General features: G+C 47.6%; 1 protein-coding gene across 1 annotated transcript; it reads right to left on the bottom strand.

Moving 5' to 3' along the window:
- Window positions 1-2,331: 2,331 nt before the first annotated feature.
- LOC121836864 lies at window positions 2,332-5,942 on the bottom strand. Its single transcript, XM_042292148.1, has 3 exons — window positions 5,699-5,942; window positions 4,395-4,453; window positions 2,332-2,502 (listed from the first exon to the last, which is right to left on the bottom strand). The coding sequence occupies exons 1-3, from the start codon at window positions 5,937-5,939 to the stop codon at window positions 2,332-2,334; spliced, it is 471 nt and encodes a 156-aa protein (XP_042148082.1). The 5' UTR covers window positions 5,940-5,942.
- Between the last annotated feature and the right edge of the window lie 15,215 nt (window positions 5,943-21,157).

Here is a 21,157-nt window from a genome sequence, read left to right as displayed (position 1 = left end):
TGGGTTCGGTTGCCATTGTGGTTAGGGCGTATTCGGGAAAAAAGAGTAACCCACTCACCCTTTCAGTGGCCATGCAGGAACGTAACTGTAAAGAAAGAAAGATCGGAACGGAAAATTATTTTGGCGGAGACATCTCTGCGGCACGTTGAGAGCAGTGTTGTAGGCGTTACCGAAAAAAAAGTAGCGAAATACGTTACTCGTTACTTCCAAATAAAATGAACGCGTTACCGACCTACGTTAATGTTGAGTCACTTTTAAAAAAAGTAACTCGTTACCGTTACAGATAAAAAGTAACGCCCGTTACTTTTCCGTTACTTTGGTAATTAGGAATGAACGTGTTTTACTAGTTTGACGGTACAGGTTGTGGGGGCCCGCTCTGCCGCCGCCTGATTGCTACCAGACGCTGGCGGCCGAGGGCGGCTCAAGGGCGAGCCGTCGGCACCCTCGGTAGCCGATCGAGGCTGATAGTGGCCGGCTGGTGGCGGCGGCGGACGTCCTCGGGCCCCCTTCAAAGGAGCCCGACCCCCAAGGGCCTGGACGGCGTGGATGGGGAGCCGGGAGAACACCCACGTCGGGAGGAAGGCACCCGTCGGCCTGGCGCCGGGAAAAAGGGGTGCGAGGGAAGGACCGGCGGGGGCTCGAGGGGTCGGTGGGAGGACGGGGGAGTGGTGCGACGGACGTGAAGGTGGACGGACGTTTGGATACCGTGAGGTGCGACCGCCGGAGAACTCAACAATGTGAGTGAATAAATGTTTATATGGAAAGTGGTGTTGTGTCACTCGGGGGTGGGGAAGCTGGACGGGGATAACCCCATAAGGTATGCATAGGCACCACACTTTAAGAAACAATATGTCTATGAAGAAACAACATAAGAACCTTATCTTCTTTACGATTTCTCCTAAATATTCGCAACAAAAGGATCACAAAGAAGAACGAAAAGAACTTAAAAATCCATATGACTTGGCGCCTACAAACACGGAAACAATTGAAGTGTGATTTTTTTAAGCCTTACAAGAACACGCAACGAGTAACGTAACTACGTCATCCGTTACTCGAAATAAGTAACGTAAGTACTGTTTTGAAAAGGTAACGAATACGTTACACGTTTCAGAAAAAATGTGAGTGTTACCAGTAAGGCCGTTACTAGTAACAGGTTACCGCCAACACTGGTTGAGAGTCGCAAAGAATATCCGGCCTATGGCGTCGCTTAATGACAACTTTGTCGAAACAGAACGCTCACTTATGGGCCGCTTCTATCCGGGTGCTAAATGGCCACTGAAACGCACCTTCATAGGCGTGATGCACCCCCGACATTTGCTCGTCATTTTAACTCTTGGAGCCGATTCGGGTACCCAGAAATAACGTTTTCTGCGGACTTTCGTTTTGTTGCCATAGTATAGTGAAACTTTCAAAATTAACCTCGCCAGCCTCCCCTCTTCTGTATCGTTATTTTATTCCGTCATATTTATTGACGTTCAGACACTTTAAATGTTTGAAGATTTCCGAAAATTAATGCGCTAACAATGGCTGGTTTGATAATAGGCGTGATCGGTCTAGTTGTAACTGCTATCAAATTAAACCATGTTCGTCTAAATCGAATATTCTTCGAGTACAGGATGATATGTAGACATGGTTGCTAGCTCGCTTTACTAGCTAATGTCTATTCTCCGGTGCGAGTCGCCCTCGCAGGCAGTGCAAGCGCCGGGGTGGTAGGGATCAGTCACGTGGGCACCGCTCCCCTAAAGAATGCACCCGGTTGCCAAGTGGTGCACTAGGAAGCCCACCTCCAGCGCGTCCTTGCTAGCTTCGTTAACCTCAGTTGGAGTAAGCGATAGGTTAGAAATGCTGCTCGCATTCGTGCCTTGGCTGAGCGCATGCTTTTAAGACGCCCTATGTAGGGCGTCTCGGGAGCATGTGCTCAGCCAAGGCACAAGTGCGAGCGGCATTTCTAACCTGTTGCTTACTCCAACTGATAAAATCTGCTGACGTCATGTCCCCTTCTCAGAATAGAGAAATGTCGAGAGATGCAGAAAACCGAGTGCTTGGACAAAATTTCTCAGGAGCGGTACGTACGCGTTTCGCCGCCAATTCTACGACAACATCCCGAGTTAATGAGCGGACGCTTGGGTACCACTCGGTCACGTAAAGCCGCACTCCGACGTCGTACAAAAAAGGCGTTCGCTCCAGACACGATGACATCTGCGCACAGCAAGCATGTTAGCTTCATACATCTGTGCAGAAAGTTTTCGTATGACAAATGTGAGCGTCATACAAGACACGCCTCGGGAAGTGCCTGCGTGCCGCTTTTTGTACTATGTATTTGACTCGGGCTTAAAAGCGTGCCCGAAAAGCGCGACGCGCACTTCCCGCGTCTCGACGGGTGCGTTTCACCTTGTTGCAGTTGAGCTTGTTCTCGCAGAGTGCCGTGAGGAAGGCGGCAGCGTCCATGGTGCCCCCCACGTTGTACTGGCAGCCAAGCACCACCATCTTGTCCGAGGGGTCCTGCCGAGCGAAAAAGAGCCACTGAGCCTCGCTCTATGGCTAATGACGTCATTGTTAGTGGACCCCCGTCCCGCCCTAAGCAGTCAGTTGACGAGCTTCCTAAAACGCGCATTTTCGTGGAGTGTACGCTCGATGTCGCTCGCTACAAGATAGGGGGACTTTACTCGTTACACTATCAGCCCGCCCTATGGAAAGCAGCGGCAGAACGGGCAAACGTTGCACGCACATTACCTGCTGTGCAAATGAATTATTTCGTGGTTTTATAGAAAACATAAAGTTTTCGTAAATAACGTCCTTCGAAAATGGTTCTTCTTTTGTTTCCCGTGAGAAGGCGTTCACGCTGGTGGAGCTAAGAACGCTATCCGCCCGCTGAGCCGTAATTTGGCCATTCATTGGGACGTATAAGAGGCACATGAGGAGGCGCCATTGGCCGAGTGTGGGCTGGACGTGTTCCAGGGCGTCCTCACAAATTCAAATGTGGCCAACCAGAAGCCGCGAATAATATCCCGGCGGTGGTCGCAAGAAGCATAATTAATAAGTGCGTCGGAGTAACTCTCGGTGACTGAAAATATGGTGCACGTGACGTTTCGATCACGGTCATGCGAAATCATGGTGGAAGACATATAAAGATATGCAAGATACAAAAAAACCTTCGCGACTAGCAGAAGGATCGATGCAATCTGTACTCCAGGCGCCGGGGGCCGGGAATCTGCCGTCCGAGCAGTCAGACCCCCGTCCGTGCAAAACAGAGTTCGAGCGGCGCATTCGTTTCTTAGATCTTTTTGCACGATCACATTCGAAACATCACGTGCACCCTATTTTCGGCGCGAATAGTTACTGCATTTAACTCTTACGCATTTAATAACAAAGTTTCTCGCTACCACCGCTAGGGGAGAGTATTCGGCTTCTGGTTGGCCAAGGGAGCACGTCGAGCATATTAAGCCCTCGATCTGCGCCTGGTTTACGTCCTGGCTCTGCTCGTTCCTCCCATTGACCAAACTCTATATATAAAGCCTTTCCTTTGCAAATGCCACCAAGCGGTGCTCCGGTCTTCGACGTCCCAGCGAACTCCCGGTTCACAAGAAGAATGAACAAGGCACACCTCAACACCGCTGCTTGAAACGGCGATGAAACATTTAACCACCACTTTTCCAGGCGAACGCAAAAAGAGCCGAAAAGGGCGAGATCTGTTCAAATCATTCGAATATTTTTGTAAACCAACTTGCCTTCTCCAAGACATTAAATCGTACAGCCGCATCCCCTCGCTAAATCTCTAACTTTGTTGTTCGTGTAGCATATATGCTTTCTGGCACTGGTCACATAAGCAAGCTCGACAGGCTCACAAAGATGGAGAAACTGCAAGTCGCTTGGGACGCAAGCAGCGGTTCGTGTTAGTAGACAGCGAAATGGTCAATGCGGCTCTGTCCGCCCGTACCTGCTCGCGTGTAAGGCAACAGAGGCAGGCACGTAGCCAGGAGGGGGGGGGGGGCATGGGGCCCAGCCCCCCCCCCCCCTCCCCTCATACCGCATTTTGTCATGGCAACCCCCCCCCCCCCCCCCCCCCCTCCCCGTTTCCTGAAACAAAATCCTGGCTACGTGCCTGAACAGAGGAGAACCGTTTTCGAAGTCCGCTCTTCCGTGGAGCTTGTCAAATGAAAGATCTAAGAACGTTTCTCCAAGCGGCAAAATAGGCTGAAGCGTCGAGAGTGGCCGCGAAGCGACAGCCGTCCGTCTTGGCGTCGACGCCTGCTAGCGTCGCGCTCTTTGTGAGACGCTGCAAGACGCACTGTCGACGGCGCAAGCTAGGCGGCGCTGCCTGCAAGTGAGGACGGTTGGGGGACAAAGGCCTCGTCTCCTCGGTGCTAATGCCCCCGCGGGTGCTGCGCACGTACGATGCTCCGGAGGAGGCACTGGAAACGCTTGACTTGCACCTCGCTGCTCACCGTCGTATCTGCGACCGGGAAAAAAAAGAACGCACCATGGGGGCACTTTTAGGAGCTCGTGCGTATACTCTGACCCGCGAACCGGTCTGAACACCAATCGTTGCTCTTCCTCTAATCGGTTCGGCCAATCAGAAGGGCGATCGATATCACGCTCCAATAACCGCGAGATCTCGGGGAAGCTTCGTGGGCGATGGAGCGTGGTACCGCCCTCTCTTGGGCCAAGCTCATCCGAGGAAGCCCAATGGTTGGGGCCCAGCATGCATCCGCGTGCACTACGTACTCGGACATTTCTCAGTTGCATGCAGTGCTCGTGAAATTCATACAACCATAAAGGCCCGTTCACACACGTGCGACTTCTTAGGACCGAGTTGCTTAAAACCTCTTCGAATATCTTACGACGAGAGAACACACTGGCACCACCTATCGGGTAGCAGTGGAACACTTGGCGGTCCCGCATATTCTCTATTTTTTTCGCGCATCATTCTTTCTTTCTTGGCTTTAAAAACGCCTGTAAAAGTTGTAAACGAACATTCCTTATAAGTAGTACGTACATTTGACCTCGCAAATACCACCAAACCGAATTCGCTCTAGTGAAATGCAGTTCCAGGGTCACCGCATAGATGGCGCCAGCGTGTCAGTGTGTTCACTCGTCGTAAGAGATTTTGAGAGGTCTTAAGGCTCTCTGTTCTAAGGAGTCGCGAGTGCGTGAACGGGCCTTAACGCAAGATACAGTTCGAGATCTGTCGCCTCTGCGCTAGCCAGTCAGCTATACACGATCCATTAATGCATATTCATCGTGCCCCTTCTATGGGATCAGCGAAGAACGAATTATATTAAAACAAAATTGGCCCACCCTCTCTCTCCGCAGTGCCGTGAGCGGCTTAGGTAACTCGTGCTTACGTCCATTTTATGTAAATTGATTTCTTCCGCCGTGCTTTCGCTCTCTATATGAAAGGCTTCCGTATGTTCGACACAGTCAGCTTCCGACAATGTTCAAAAAAAAAAAGGCTAGTTAAAATGTTCAACAAATTTCCGTAGCTTTCTTGACCTCCTGTTATTCAAAAAGAAAAGCTGGAAACCGTCTTTAGCATTCCCAAAATGTGCGGGGGACGAAGGCGCGAGTTCCGAAGTTCATCCGGTACTTTTTGTGCACGGTTACTCGCTGATCCGAGACACAGTTCGAAGCTCGTGCCTCGAGCCCTCGCTGCAGTCCACGGTGGGACGAGACATCGCGTGGGAGGCCAAGGGCTCACCACAGGCCAACGTGTAGAGCAGGGACAGGTTGATCTGCCTGAGGGCCGTATCCATAGCGGCGCTGTTCCTGGCGCCCTTGGCCAGGCTCTCTGGCACCATTGGCAGCAGCAGCAGGAGCAGGAGGAGCACGGGCGTCGAGGCCGTCAGCCAGAGCGCGTGCCGTCGCTGGCTCCCCATGCCGTCTGAGCCGGGCACGAGCGGGGTGCGAGCACGGCTGTTGGCGGTGGGCGGGGGGGCCATGCCTGGCTGCATTAGCGCCCTCTCCCTCGCCGCTTCCTCGGCCACCTTTCCGCCGATCGAAGCCCATCTGGGTCGCAGGGCCGGAACCGCACTCGAAACGGGGCTCCCCTGGGCGCTCCCTGTGCACGCGCCGAGGAGTCCGCGAGCTAGGGTCGCTGGCCGAGGCCACCTTTCGCGCCGCTCTCTTGCCCCGTTGTACGGCCACGGCTGCTTACCGGCATCTAGCTGCATTTGTAGATGAGTATCTATATAGACGCTTACTTCAAGTACATTTTGCGCGAGTAACTGAAACCATGACCAAGATTCTTTAGCTTTACCTTTTATTTTACTAAGTAAAATATGAATTATAAAGGCCCTGTCTAAGATGTCGTTTGATCACCAGTCAATCTGTTCTATTTCCTCTCGGTAAGGTGTTTGTTGTCTTGGAAACATTCTTCAAGAATCCCGTTTTTCCGTCCTCCTCAATTAGGCTACTCAAAATGTTCAAGCTTTTTTTTTAATGACATTGTTACGAGCTCCCTCGATATACACAAATGCTAGCCGGGGCGATCTGTTTTCTCTTTCTCCAATTGTTCTTCCTGATAAAATAGCGCCAAGCGGCGGCCGTACGCACTACCTTCGGTGGAAAGCTCAACAGATGCGCGAGTTGTGGGCGTGCCCAACCGTGGCAATGATTTTTTCCACGCAGTCTCAAATAATCGTTGTTTTGAACAAGTTGGCTTAGCTTCCGCCTTTGCCAAGCAGATACGAGCCTCCGCCGCCAGGTGGGAGTAGAGCTCGCGCACGTGCGAAATTAACCCTTCTTGGAAAAAATTCATTGTCTCGAAGCAGACGCGTTTCAGCAATACTTGAGCTTGGCAGCGTAACATTAGCGTCACACTGCTCCTATATCATAGAAAACTCAGACTGCGTACAGATTCCACGCGAGTCACCGCGAGATCCGTGCTTCGAATGCCGCATGGCAATGAGTTCAAGGAGAAACTTGACACGCGGCATTCGAACCACGGATATTGCGACCCCGGCTTTAAACAAGTTGTAATGTCCTTGCTACGACTTGTAATATCCTAGCAAAGACTTCGCAAATCCTACATTGGAAAAGGCGATCCCCATGAACGAGGACAGCGGCACGAACTGGCATGTGTGATTTTAGCTTCCCATCGTTTCTTTTGTAAACCCAGGTTGTGTTGTGTGGATTGGCCTTGTTATCAGGGGATGTCGAGTGAGCGTGTTCGCACATACGATGAAAGACTGCAAGAGGCGAACAGGAAGGGAATAAGCACGTTCTTCGGAGGAAATTAGGAGGCGCGAAATTGCAGGGTCAGAGGTGACGTCAATCTCACCTTACATCCCCATAGGAGGGATATTTTTCAGAGACGCTACACAATGTTCGCGCTGTACAAATACAAAATACGTGCCAAGTTCATCTGTCCAATTGACCACAAAGTAACCCTCAATACATTCTCTGTTAGCACTACGTTCGTTGCGTCCATTGGGGAAAAGGTTGATTTATTTCGTTTAACATCGTTTTGGGCCGTTTGGCTACACACTTCAACCGGCTATACGATTCCCGGTTCCCATGTCTCGAACTCTAGAAATGGCATGCGTCATGGTGATCTCAACTCGTCTCGTCATTTTCGCTCGAAAAGTAGCTCCGCTCTCTTAACGTATTCACATAGTTTATGCTTATCTGTGTTCATTTGCCCATTGTTTCGCTTTATTTTTTGCTTCCCAGCTTTTTGTAATGTACAACAATTCCGCTTCTGGCTGGAAGCGCGAGATATTCGTTTAAAAATGCATATCGGCTCCGCGAACTCTCGATCAGCAGGAGCTACTGCCAGTGATAAAGCTACGAGCTCGGGATTCTCGCCTTCAAAAAAAAATATTGCCATTAAAAGACAAGTATTCGTTCCATAATTGTAACAAAAATCGTCAGGAAAGCAAGAAGAACTGCCGAACTAACAGAATGTTTTTTTTTTTTTTTTAAACATGTTGAGCCTGGTTAATTCCTCATGAATTGAGCAACGAAAAGCGACGGTGTACTGGTTCTCTTGCTCTATCAGAAATGTCAGCACTTTGGCGGGGCAGCGTCATTTTAATTTTTGTTATCAGATGAGTTCAAGGCCCAAAATAGCAATATAAAAAAGCTAATCTAAATATGTCACTAGCAAAATTGTGAATTTACAAAAAGTATACACCACGAGATCTCTTTTAAAATCTTTTGAACACCCCCCCCCCCTGCCCCCCCCCCCCCCCCTTAACTCTTACGTTGGCCCTCAACCTTCCCGATCTGGACCTCCACACTCAAATGAGTTTGAGAACTCTGATATAAACAATTTTTCACCCTATTCCAAAAGTGATTTTTTTTTTTTCTCTTTCAAATTTATATCTGGTGCTGCACATCAAGGTAACACCCTCGCCCGTCCCCCGACAGAGACACGGGCGCACACAAACGCCCTGGAGAAATAATCGCCAGACCTCGGAGGCCTCTTCCTATTCATGTTCACCCACGTCGTGTAAACAGGAGGCGGCGAGATGACCAAGCTGAAATGCATCGCACTGAACTTTGCCAAGGTGCCGAAATGTGTCGTCCTCGTTCTTTCACTCTTCTCAGCACGGGTTTCGCAGGAACTTCTCCTGCGAAACTCAACTAGCTCTCTTTCTCCACGACTTACATACCTATCTCGACTCTAACTGCCAAACTGACGCTATCTTCCTGGACTTTGCAAAAGCCTTCGACAAAGTACCTCATAGACGCTTGCTACTAAAACTTTCTCGGCTAGGATTAGACCCTGACGTCTTGAAATGGATACAGGAATTTTTGACTAATCGCTCTCAGTCCGTCCTCGTTAATAACCAGTCCTCCAACTGCCTACCAGTATCATCAGGTGTTCCCCAGGGCTCCGTCTTGGGCCCACTGCTATTCCTCATATATATTAACGATTTACCCTTACACGTTACTTGCCAAATCCGTATGTTTGCCGATGACTGCGTTATTTACCAACCAGTTACTAACATTTCTGACCAAATCAATCTACAGGAAAACCTCAACCGCATCCAGGAATGGTGCGACCACTGGCTCATGTCACTTAATCCTAATAAATGCAAACTCATGTCCTTTCATCGCCGAACCAACCCTTTCCTTTTCCCCTATTCAATTGCTAACACTCCCGTCGAACTAGTACAGTCCTATAAATATCTTGGTGTCACCTTAGGTAGCGACCTATCATGGCGCGCACATGTCACTAACATTATCTCATCAGCAAATAAAAGTTTAGGATTTCTAAAACGCCATCTACGTACCGCTCCTCAAAGCATAAAACTGCTAGCATACAAATCACTCGTAAGGTCAAAGCTGGAATACGCATCCCCCATCTGGAGCCCGCACCAAGCCTATCTCAGTTATGCACTCGAACAGGTTCAGAACCGCGCCACCAGATTCATCCACTCATCTTACTCGTACAAAGTTAGTATCTCATCCTTAAAAGCTGAATCGGGCCTTTTAGACCTCTCCTCTCGTCGCCAAACTGCTAGCTTATGTCTATTTCACAAGTTTTTCTATTCTCCGCTCCATCACGCGCCCTACATTGTACCCCACGCCCGCATCTCTCTCCGAACAGGTCACCCATTGCAGGTCACCCGTCACCGCACTCGAACTGCCACTTTTTTCAATTCCTTCTTCCCCCGTACTGCAACAGACTGGAACGGCCTTCCCGGCGAAGTTGCTACGATCACCTGCCCATTAAGGTTTGCTGAAGCTGTAACAACCATCAATCCAACGTAACAACCTATTGTTCAAGTTATTGTTCTTTTTTATATTCTCCCACCCCTTATGTAATACCCCTCCCGAAGGGGTCTTTAAGGAAATAAAGTGAAGTGAAGTGAAGTCCTCACTGATGCCAAAGAGCGTTCCCTATTCGCTTCCTCGCCACTGTTGACGACTATGAACGTGCACCGAACGGAGGTTGAAGTCTTCCCAATAGCCGGAAGTTCCCCCTAGGTGAGAGACTTTTTTTTATTTTATTTAAACGCATTTCGAGTAATAGTTTATTTTCAGTTGCATAGATGCGTCTGCCCCCCCCCCCCCCCCCCTCTTTTTTTTCTGCATGACGTTCGCTAAAGCCGGTAGCACATAACTCTGAAAGGTAACGCCTACCAAACAAATTTCCACTTTCATCTTTTTTTTTTTTTTTTTTATGTAAACTTTAAAAAAAACGCAACTTTTTTCGAAGCGTACAGCCAGGTTTGGGTCGTGAGACCGCAGCTGCGTGGCCTGCAAGCGGCGTGAGCGCGAAGTGTACGAAAGAGCCATCGATGTAGTGCACGGCGGAAAAGCCTCGGAGCTGGGACGGAGGCGCGGCGAGGCGCCTGACGTCAGGCTCATTGCGAACAGCTGAGGCCGGCGGATGTCGCCCGAAGCGCGAAATGAGAGCGGAAATTGGGTTCGCCCCGACGCCGCTCCGAGAGCCGGGGCACGCCGCCGAAGGGTAAGGGGGCCAACGCCCGCGGGGCTCTCGCGTTCATGCAGGGCCAGCTGACACCCGTATACCTCAAAGCCCCAGTCACCTTGCCGTCCGCAGACACTGTCCGAATCTTTCTCGTATCCCATTGGTTATACGGAAACTGTCCGCAGGCATGTTCCGAGATATGAATGAAGCAAAGATGAACACATGTCCGCACATAATTCTGTCGTCATGTCTGAAGCGGACATCGTGTCTTTTGTATCATGTACGAGCGGTATGAGCGCGCAGGGCCTACCCGAGGTTACCCCGGACTTAATGCATTCGCGTCGTGTCATCTCGGACATGCCACTGAAATTCCGAACAAAAAAAAAAAAACGCGTGTCATTCGTCCGGCAGCAAACGATCGCGTTCGCACTTATATTTTCAGCCAGTTCCAAACAAAACCGACGAAATTGTTATGTCATATCAGGCGATGAGTCCGCAAGAACCAGCGCCTTCCGGAGCAGAAAAGAAAAAAAAAAAACTAAAGAAGCAACTACGTAACAGGCATCCCGAAGAACGAGACGCAATCCTTTATAAACTCGGGAAATGTCAAACAGTTCTCCTGGGAAGGACAAGGAAGACAGCGCGATAACTCCGCACCTCTACAAGAAATAGGAGGCACGAACAAAGATGAGACAAGATAGAGAATTGAAACTAAAATGTACCTTCTACATAAGGATGCAAACCAATGTTGATCACCTTCTATGGGACTGTAAAGTTTAAACACTTCAGATGAGAGGAGGGAACAGCGCAAAAAGGACGTAGGACGAGGTCGAAGAAACACACAGACAGGGCGTGTTTCTTCGACCTCGTCCTACGTCCTTTTTGCGCTGTTCCCTCCAAACATTATGTACCACCAACTAGCCCAACTACATGCCTTGCTTCAGATGAGAGAAAGAACTAGAACCCTGAGACAAGCTGAAAGATATGCACGCATAGACAATGGCTACAGGCGACATCCTATCCTAACTTTTTTCCACCCCCGGGTTCGAACATACAACCCGGGGGTTTGAAACGTTTCGCAATTTAGAACTTATCACATTAAAAATGTCTGCGATTTTCGACCTTCCAAATGTTTAGCGCTAAGAAATTCGACAATTTGCAAACTTTAGAAATTATAACGCTAAGTAATTTTGTGATTTTCTAACTTTCGGTCGCCAAACTTCGAACTTCAAAACGAAAGTTCAACAAAGTTTGAACAAGCTCCACCCACCGCTCCAAAAGAAAACGGTTCACACAAAGATGTGTGGAATGGAGTGTAAACTGCACTGAACCTTCGCCACCAGCGACTGCTTTGGGGTGGCCTCGGCGCCTCGATCCCCGTACCTGAGATATTTTCCTTCCGTTTCCCCCCTCCCGCGTAAATTCGGCATGTTGCCCAGAGTCAGAGGTAACCTGCGAGTCAACGGATCAACGATCCGTAGACTCGATTTGAAATCAAACCGAGGCGCTTTGATATTGCTGGGGGGTCGTTCATAAGCTTAGTTGTTTCTGTGCGTAAGTGCGTACATAATTCCCTAGGCGCGCCAAGAGAGTGACGCCGACGCGCGACAGCCAACGCTGGACAGGCGCTTCCTTCATTATTACTTGTCCTTCTAGAGCCATTCTAGAGTCGCCAACATCTCATTCGTTGAATCAGAAAGTAGGACAGATCGGCAATGTGGTGAGCCTAATGCACGACCGGTCGCGACTTGATCATCGGCTGTATTTTCGAATGGCTGGGGGGCCACCGAGTTGAGTCTGGTTGCCACCTCAACCTTGAGCTGCGTCGTGTGCATCGCTTGTGTCCGTTTGTCCAGTGTTCCCTCCAACTCGCCCCCATACCACAGAAAATAAACGCCCAGAGAAACTAAAGACTTTCGGGAAGCCTTTTACGCGCTTGCGAAGTTTAGTCTAGTTTGTTGCTTCGTACCAGCATCGCATTTAGTAGGCGTTTGATCGGATTGCTGTCAGTTTGCAGAAGTTGACCGCCCCGAGGTTCTTCGCCAAACCGATTAACAAAATTAACGTAGTACTGTCAAAGAAGGAGGCTTCACGGCATAAAAGACATGTCCAAGTTTTTAGAGAGGTTTCGGTTTCGATACCCGGACCAGGCAGATTTCTTCGGTCGCGCACCAGTCACCTAGTTGTGTTTGGAGGGTTGTGTTTGTCCTTTGCCCCTCTTGTTCCCCTTCTCCAGGGATTATTTTCGTTTTTAGTCATATTCGTCGCACATTAATCGCTTTTTTTTAGATGAACCCGCGAAACTTTTATTCGAAACTGCAGAATTTGATTTCCGTCCGTGAACTTCAATGACTTCGAACCTAAATCCGAAATATTCGAATTTCTCAAACTTGAATCATAAAGAATTTGAAATATTGAAACAATCCAAACGTAATCTATAAAAAAACAAATTGAAATTTGCGAACTCTAGCTCTTTGAAACCTTGACATCATCGACCTTTTCTCATAGAAACTTCTGTGGGGTTCAAATGTTGTGAACTTTTTCAAGCCGAACCTTAAAGGGGTACGGAAACAAAAATTGAAATATTCATATTTCGTTCGTAAATGGGTCAAGCATGACGTATAATAACCGTAAATGATAATCGCCCGTTTGTATTTTGAACGATTGGCTATATTTTTCCTTCCAAACGGTGCGCTCGAGCAAGCGCTCCAAGAGAAGCGAACGGAGAGCGCCATGCGTCATGGGATATCCGGCGCAAACAAAAACAGAAAGAAAAGATACCCCGCGTTCGTGACGTAGCAAGGCTGGCGTGGTTATGAGCTTTGCCCTCGGTGGCGTTGTCAGCGTTGTGGTGGTGTCAATAGCGTCAGCGCGTTACAACCGAGCCGTTCGAAGTACCCGGGGGGTGACGAGCGTGTGCCTGGCCCAAGGAGCACGTAGCTTCCACAACACTGTCAGCTTAGTGCTGAACTAGGTGGGGAAAGCAACTTTTGTTCGAGTTTTGAGCGACGGGCTAATCTTCTAGGGCGAGAATGGCTTTTTCCGGTGGCACGAACGAGCGCCCGAGAAAGAGGGGAGTCCTTCCTTTCCGTCTTCTTGAACCGTTTGGTACAATGCGCGATTTGTGAGTTCAGGAGGAAAGCTAAGAAGGAAAACGTTGAAATGCCAAAGAGCGGCGCTGCTCCGAAGGAATCTGCTACGTCACGACTACGTAGCAGATTCCACAACGTTGCTAGACTACCTCTCAAATAGGCTCCGCATGCATCCACCAGGTGCACATTGAAAGATCGTTTATTTAGCTTTAAAATTAGTCTTCTTGTGCCTTTCAACGGAAGACTGGTGTTTTTGAGGTTAGGGTGCAACAAGCAACACATTAAAGCTAGAAAATGAGCGCTGAAATTTCGTTTCCCTACCCCTTTAAAGGGATACTACAACGAAATTTCGGCGCTCATTTTTTGGTCTATATGTGTTCAAAAAAGCAGCATCACATCGAACATACCAATATCTTGTTAAAAAAGTCACGAAAAGGAATTTTAAAACGAATTAAACGATTAACAAAGAGCACCTGGTGGATGTCGCTAACGCCTCGCTTGTAATGCCCGTCTAGGAACCTTGACAGCTAGTGACGGAGGTTGTCTCGTCTCCGGCCACGACGAGAGAAGAGGGGCAGGAGGAACTCCCCTCTTCCGGAGAATGCCTTTTGTGTGTCGCAGAAGTCGCTATTGTCCCCCTACAAGATTATAGAAGATTAACCCTTCACTCAGAATTCGTACAAAAGCAGCCGCTTCGGTGGCTTGTACGACTAGGCCATCCTCTCGACGTCAGCCTCGCCGTAGCTTTGCTCGTCTTGAGACGACCTACGTCACGATTGCGTTGGATGTCACGTGGTCTCCGCTGGGCCTTCTCCGAGCGCTTGCCAGAGTGGGCCGTTTATAACGAAAAATACAGCCACCCAGGCTCAAAATACAAACGTGCGATTGTCATTTACGGATATTGTGGATCATATTCAACCTATTTTTGAACACGATGGGAATATTTCGAATTTCGTTGAAGTATCCCTTCAACGAAATTCTCCTTCGAACTCAAACCTCGGGATGTTCGCGTCCCCCTCCTCCCCCCCCCCCCCCCCCCCACCCTCCAACCTTCTGCTCCCCAAGTCACAAAAGTCTCACCACACCCCCCAACCTTCTGCTTCCCAAGTCACAAAAATCCAAACCATCCAACCCCCCCCCCCCCCCCCCCCACACACACACACACACACTTTCTCATCTCCGAGTCACAAAGATTCTAGCCATCGAACCCCCCCCCCCCCCCCCATTCCCCCTTTCTGCTCATGAAGTCACGAAGATTCCAGCCATCCAACCCCCTTACCCCCACCCCTTTTCTGCTTCCTAAGTCTTAAAGATCCCAGCCGTCCAACCTTACTCCCTTTCTGCTTCAGAAGTCACAAAGATCCCAGCCATCCAACCCACTTCTCTTTCTGCTCCCCAAGTCACAAAGGTCCTAGCCATCCAACCCTCCCCTCCCCCCTTTTCTGCTCCCCAAGTCACAAAGGTCCCAGCCATCCACCCCCACCCCCCTCTTTCTGCTCCCCAACTCACAGATTTCAGCCATCCAACCCCCCCTTTCCGCTCCCCAAGTCACAAAAATCCCAGCCATCCAGTCACAAGGGCACCAACCATACACCTCTCCTCCCTTTTTGCTCCTCAAGTTACAAAAATCCCAACCATCCGTCCCCCTTTCCGCTTCTCAACTCAAGTAATACCGCGGTCAGACGGGCACCTAAAAGGGCCTTTACGCCAAATGCCTTTAGGATTTTCAAATGAGCGTTAAGTTCTCTCGTGCCAGGCAGCGCAAGTAAATGTCATTTAGACGATGTTTACAGCGATTGAAGCCTCGTAGCTTGTCCAAACACATCAATCACGTTCACGCCAGAAAAATAATATCTTGACGATATAAAAAGACAAAATGACGAGTTCAGTGGAGTGATTACAACAAACCCAAGCAAACTTTTTTTTTTTTTTGCAATTTTTGGCAATTTTGAGCGTTTCCCACTCGCTCAGCTTAGTCCTAACATTGCTCAGTGCTCTCGCTCCTTCCCGTGCTTCTGCTACGGCTTTATCCCTTTCGGTTCGGCGTCGTGCTCGCGCTTGTTTCATCGTACGCGTCGGAGGTCCTCCAGCCGATCCTGCCAAAGTCGTATCAACGCCCAGGTCGCCTCAACGCTCCAGTGGAAGCGCGGCCACAGCTTCCTACTCGTGGACGCTCCTACGTCGTTCGCAAATATATATGTTCAAAAAATATTAAATATATTGCCACGCGCGTTGCCGAGCGAGCGCGTGCGTGGCCGAGTGGTTGGCGTGCTCGACTGTCGCGCGAAGGATCTGGGTTCGATTCCTGAGAGCGGAATTTTTATTCATTCTTTCCACATGGCGTTCTCGTAAGTTCGAGAACCTTCTCGTCCGATCCAGTTACGAATGTTCTACGACCCGAACGTTCTAGGCCGAACGTTCCAGAAGCCCACCCGTGTACAAAAGGGGTCCGCGTGGCATGCCGCGGTCAGTTTCGCCTCAGCGTTCGATCCTCTGTTCTTAGCTTTCTTTTAGATGCGGAGCATCTCTTGCTCGGGTCTATGTCCCGCGGAGTCGTAGTCCGCACTCACACTACGCATGCGCAACTCTCCTCCTTCCCTCTCTCCAACAGCTGCGCGTTACTCTCTCCGCTCTCTCTCTCTACCAGTTGCGTGAAATTCGCGTGCTAACGGCGTTTGCGTGCTAACACCGTTAATAACGATCCGCGATGCTCCGCATCACCCCATGGTTCCCCTCGGGAAGATGGTGTAATTTTTTTCCTTGTAATTCTGGGCACAAGTTCGCCCCATTAAACGTTCAGTTTACTCAGTCATTCGCCGCCTTGTCACTTGACATTCGTGACAATATACAGTGCAGTTACTATTAAAGGATGCTAAAATATAAAGTAGAGAAATAAAAGCTAGATAACTATGGTTGTAAGGAAAATAGACAGGAGAAAAACCGAAGTGCCGAAGCGGACGATGCGAGCAGGCGAGCAGCGGGACGACGAGGCCTACCAGATAGCTGCAGGGCCGTGAGTACAGACAACTATTAGTAGGGTGAGGACTGTACAAAATATAGGTGAAACGCGCTCTTTTTCAATAATAAAAATGCAAAAAAAAAACATTGATTTTAGCAGTGTGTCGAACCGAAAAAAATACGGGTTCGGTTACGGTTCAGGTTCAGGTAAATTTATTTTGTTCCGGTTCAGTTCCGGTTCGATTAATTCGATCCGCGAACCAGTTCGCGAACCGGTTCGGGGCGCTGAACCGGTTCGCAAACCGGTTCGGAAATTATAAATGACACATTGCAACATCAAAATAAATTACAAATAAAACATCTGAAATCGGCACATACGAAACGGGATACATCGTAGTGTAAGGCTCAGGGATTTCTACCAGGAATGGTTTCTTTATGTGCACTCAAAGGTTACCTCACCGACGTTTACGCATTCGGACTTCATCTAATTGGGTCCGACGCAATAGCTGTAAAATCCGCGACCTCCTTACAAACCCAACTCGCTAACTATCCCGCCACCTCGGCGTGTAAGCAATTGAAGGAACAGTGGGGAGAAAATACAGCTTTCTTTATTTGAACTAGCCTTCGGTAACTCAAATTAGACCCTTAAAGAAGTTTTCATTAAACAAGATACGGAATATGAAAAACACTTCACCGAACGCAACGCCAGAAGGACGTAATAGGATAAATATTAAAATAGAAGAGTTCGCTGTCTCACAAATATGTTAACGTCTAAGTGCCTATACGAAACCGGATGCATTATTATCAAACTCCACAGCCTTTTCTTTTCTCATTCCGATGGAAGCAAGCTTCAAGAACTCGCGCGTTCTAGAAACGTGTTATGAAATGAGCACACAGCAGCATTTAGGATTTACGAGATTGTAGAAAAATGAAATCCCGTGACGCGATTTTTTTTTTTTTTTGCACAGCCTTTTAATATATTTTTTTTTCCGTGCAAGCCACGACCAGCGCAATACTGGTTCCTATGTCAAGATTCATGGATGCAGCGTTTGTCAAGATTCATAAATGCAGCGTTTATATTCCTAAGACTGAGTGGAGAAGAAAAATATGTAAGCGAGGTGTGTGTCAGTTGACGGCACTTAAAAAACAAATGGCCTTGATAGCACATTCATTGTCAACAGCACGTGGCCGAACCGTTTTGACATGAGCCGGTACCGTTATTTTTTTTCCGGTTCAGTTCCGGTTCGGGTTCATCGCGGTAATAATATAACGGTTCGGGTTCGGGTTCAGTTCCGGAAAAAACACCGGTTCGGTTCCGGTTTTCGGTTCGGTTCGGTTCCGGTTCGACACCCTGGATTTTAGATATCAGTACGATCTTTAATTTCAATTCGCTTCTCTAGTGTAGACCGCTGCTGACGAGAGTACACCTTTAGCAGGCATAAAGGAGTTGCGGGAACTCAGGTTCACGGAAAGGACCTTTACGCTAAATACCATTTGAGTTGCCGTGTGGTACTGCCTAAAGGACATTCACACTAAAGGTCCTTTGGCGTAAAGGTCATTTTAGGTGCCCGCCTGACAGGGGTATAACAAAGATCCAAGCCGTCACACCCCCCCCCCCCCCTTTTTTTTTTCTGCTCCCGAATTCATAAACATCCCAGCCATTCAAACCCTTATTCTACTCCCAAATTCACAGCGTTCTCATCCATCCAAACTTTCAACATGATGTTTAACCATGTTGAATTAACCCGAGAGTGGAGAAGAAGAGAAACATCAAAACGCAGAAGGAAGAGAAAATACACAGGGCGGCGTCTCAAACTCAGCGAGCTCGTCTATTTAGTCCACTTCTTTATATAGTCTTAAACTCAAGTTCATCGCCACCAACATAGAAAGCCGAAGTCTATACGGTTCAAGCGCCACAGTCTCCATCACACAATGTAATTAAAGGCTTCAAAAATCTCTCTGGTGTGTTTTTCTCGGTACCTGCCTCTTATCTTGGTTTTCGCTAAGGAGGGCGTACAATTACAGGATTTACAGTGAAGGGGTAGATGGCCCCCCACCGTAGACTTTAGAGAGAGATTGTGCTCTCGTAGCCGGTCGTTCACACACCGTCCGGTCTGTCCAGCGTAGCTTTTACCACATGAAAGGGGGATACTATATACTACACTCAGGGAGCAGGGCACATAAAAGTGGGAGTGGTTCTTGTGGCACATGCTTTTTTTTTTAATTGTTTACCTTACCATAAACTTTGTGACATTGTGCCACTCTCCTAAGAAGAAATCAAGCAATGGCCTGATTGCTCATGCTTTCACATTTGTTTTGTTGCGTTTCAGTGTCATCTTTGGTCTTAGTAAGGCGTCTAGGTCATCGTTAGAGTCATCTGTCAATTCCTCGCTAGACGAAGAAGGCTCGTGTACCGCCGAAGAACTCGGCAGCATCTTTTTCAGGGTCCCCCACGTTTTCGTCCAAAGCGGTGCTTAGCAATGTTTTTTTTTTTTTTTTTTATTCTTTTTTAGATTGACGTTAAGGCGTGGATCCAGAAACACGCAGGCTTGAAAAGCGACGCTCTCGAGCAAACTTTTTTTACTTTTGCTTTAAGGAACATGACAGTCGTTGAGCAAAAATAAAGTGTATATATCTTCGCATTTTCCAGTGTGCATTGCAGCCATGTAGCGAAAAAATCGCAGAAGCCCAGCTGCTGCTTCTGAAAAGCCTTGATTGCGGTCTTTGCAAGGCTAAGCTTTCGATGATTCTTTAGACAGCATTCCAGGTTTGTTCACACATCACAAAGTCAGTGCTGCTTTCCTCCATGTCAGCGCAAAATGTTTTGAGGACGATCAGCCTCTCCAGCTTGTCAGAGGGAGAGTTCCATCTTGTCGGACAATCTAAGGTCGGCTTCTTTAAACCAAATTTCTTGATTAGCATCATTGATGTGGGTGCAAGCAGCTTTTTGCAAAGCGAACGTTGCGTGAGGACAGCGCAGCAGAGGTTGGTTGCACTATTTCTCCATGGGGGGGGCGGTGCCGTCGGGGCCGAGATGCGCTCCGATTGCAAACCGAAACTTAAAAACCCATCGAATGTGTGTGGTTTTTCAGAAAGATGTAAAATGCTTCGCGTGCCTTCTATCGCTCTGCAATTGGTTGATTTAGTGTTTTTCGATGATATTGAGCAATTTTCTAATTGAAAGTTTGAAACCATGCCCTTAAACACAATATTAAAAAGTTAATTACGCAAAATATAATTAACAACCTAATTATTCCGGACTTTAATAATTGTCTTAAATAGGCCCCTGGCCCAGGACCAAAACAACATAAGCCTTTTATTTTTTTGCGACGCGTAGTTTCCGCAATATCGAATTTGTCCACTTTTCGTGAAATACCCTGTATATGGGGACGATATGGCCATTTGATAATTTTATGCACTGTAATTAATTACTTATTTCAAGAGTACAACTACGATTTAAATTTTAATAGTGCGACGCAAAGTTGTACCAATCACGGGTATTTTAGGCGACCTATCACACTTCGTGACAACCTTTTGCTTCAGGTAAGGTGTGTGTGACTGAGGTAAACCAATGGATATTGAGTCGTATAAACGCGACGTTTCGCATGCTAATCGAGATTCCCGTTTACCGTTTAGTTGAAATTAAATAACGCAATTTCTTATTTCAGGTACCTGAAAATAAAAGTAGATTGTACGAACGACAAAAAAAGTATATAGTATAACTACTCACTTCACGGTGGAAATAATGCCTATAGACAAAACAATCCAGAAATTATATAAATTTAGTGGTTTGAACCGGTTCGAACCGGTTTGAACCGTTATTTTGGCTGCCCGAAACTGAACTGAAACTGAACCGAAAGCCGTGATTTCGAACCCGAGCCCGAACCGAACCGATAAAAATTTCGGTTCGACACAACTACAAAACAAAGCTGTCAGATTCATTTTTAATTTCTATAGAAAAGCTTCCATTTCAGAGCTTACCAAAAAGGTTGGGTTTGTCTCAATTCAAGAAAGACACCGCACATGCAGACTTCAATTTTTATTTCAACTAATTAAAAGGAAGTGTAAAATTAACGTAGATGAATATCTATCTACCCGTGAAGAAACCCGCTTACCATTAAATCTTATCAACCGCGCATCAATCGTTTCAATTGTTTTCCTTTGAACAGAGATCAGCAGTATTTGGAAATAAAAATAAAGAAATAAAATCCATTCAACATTTATCCATCCAGTGGTTGAATTCATCGCGCAAAAGTGTCCAAAGTCCACGGTTAACATGGTTGTTATTCGCCAGCTCACCTGCATCCTTACGATATTTTTTGTTATGTTTTTAATATTTCTACCCGATCCCCAAAGGTCACCCTGGCGATATCGCACACTGCCTGATGATAGAAAAATGCAGAGGGGGAGCAAATTGGCTTTGAAGGGTGAGGAAATTAATCATACTTTTGCTTTCTTCGCTAGGTAGCGCAAGCTAACACCCATTATAAAGGGTACAGCTATTATTATTTATTTATCCACATTAAAGTAGCAAAGCATTGTTAAAATAGCAAAAAAAAATACTTTGACAAAAAACATTCAAATGACTTCCCAAATATTTTCAGGTTTTCAAAAATTGGTGTCAAAAACGTCAAAATAGTATTAAAATTATTTTGATAAAGCATTTTGGCTAATTTTGGCGGATTTCTAACCTAACAAGACGGCAACGCTAATTCCGATGCCA

The sequence above is a fragment of the Ixodes scapularis genome, unplaced genomic scaffold, assembly GCF_016920785.2.
Source record: "Ixodes scapularis isolate PalLabHiFi unplaced genomic scaffold, ASM1692078v2 PGA_scaffold2__306_contigs__length_199485367, whole genome shotgun sequence".
In the NCBI taxonomy this organism is placed as follows: domain Eukaryota; kingdom Metazoa; phylum Arthropoda; class Arachnida; order Ixodida; family Ixodidae; genus Ixodes; species Ixodes scapularis.
Note: the sequence above shows the minus strand (reverse complement) of the source record. Positions and strands in the feature narration are given on the sequence as shown.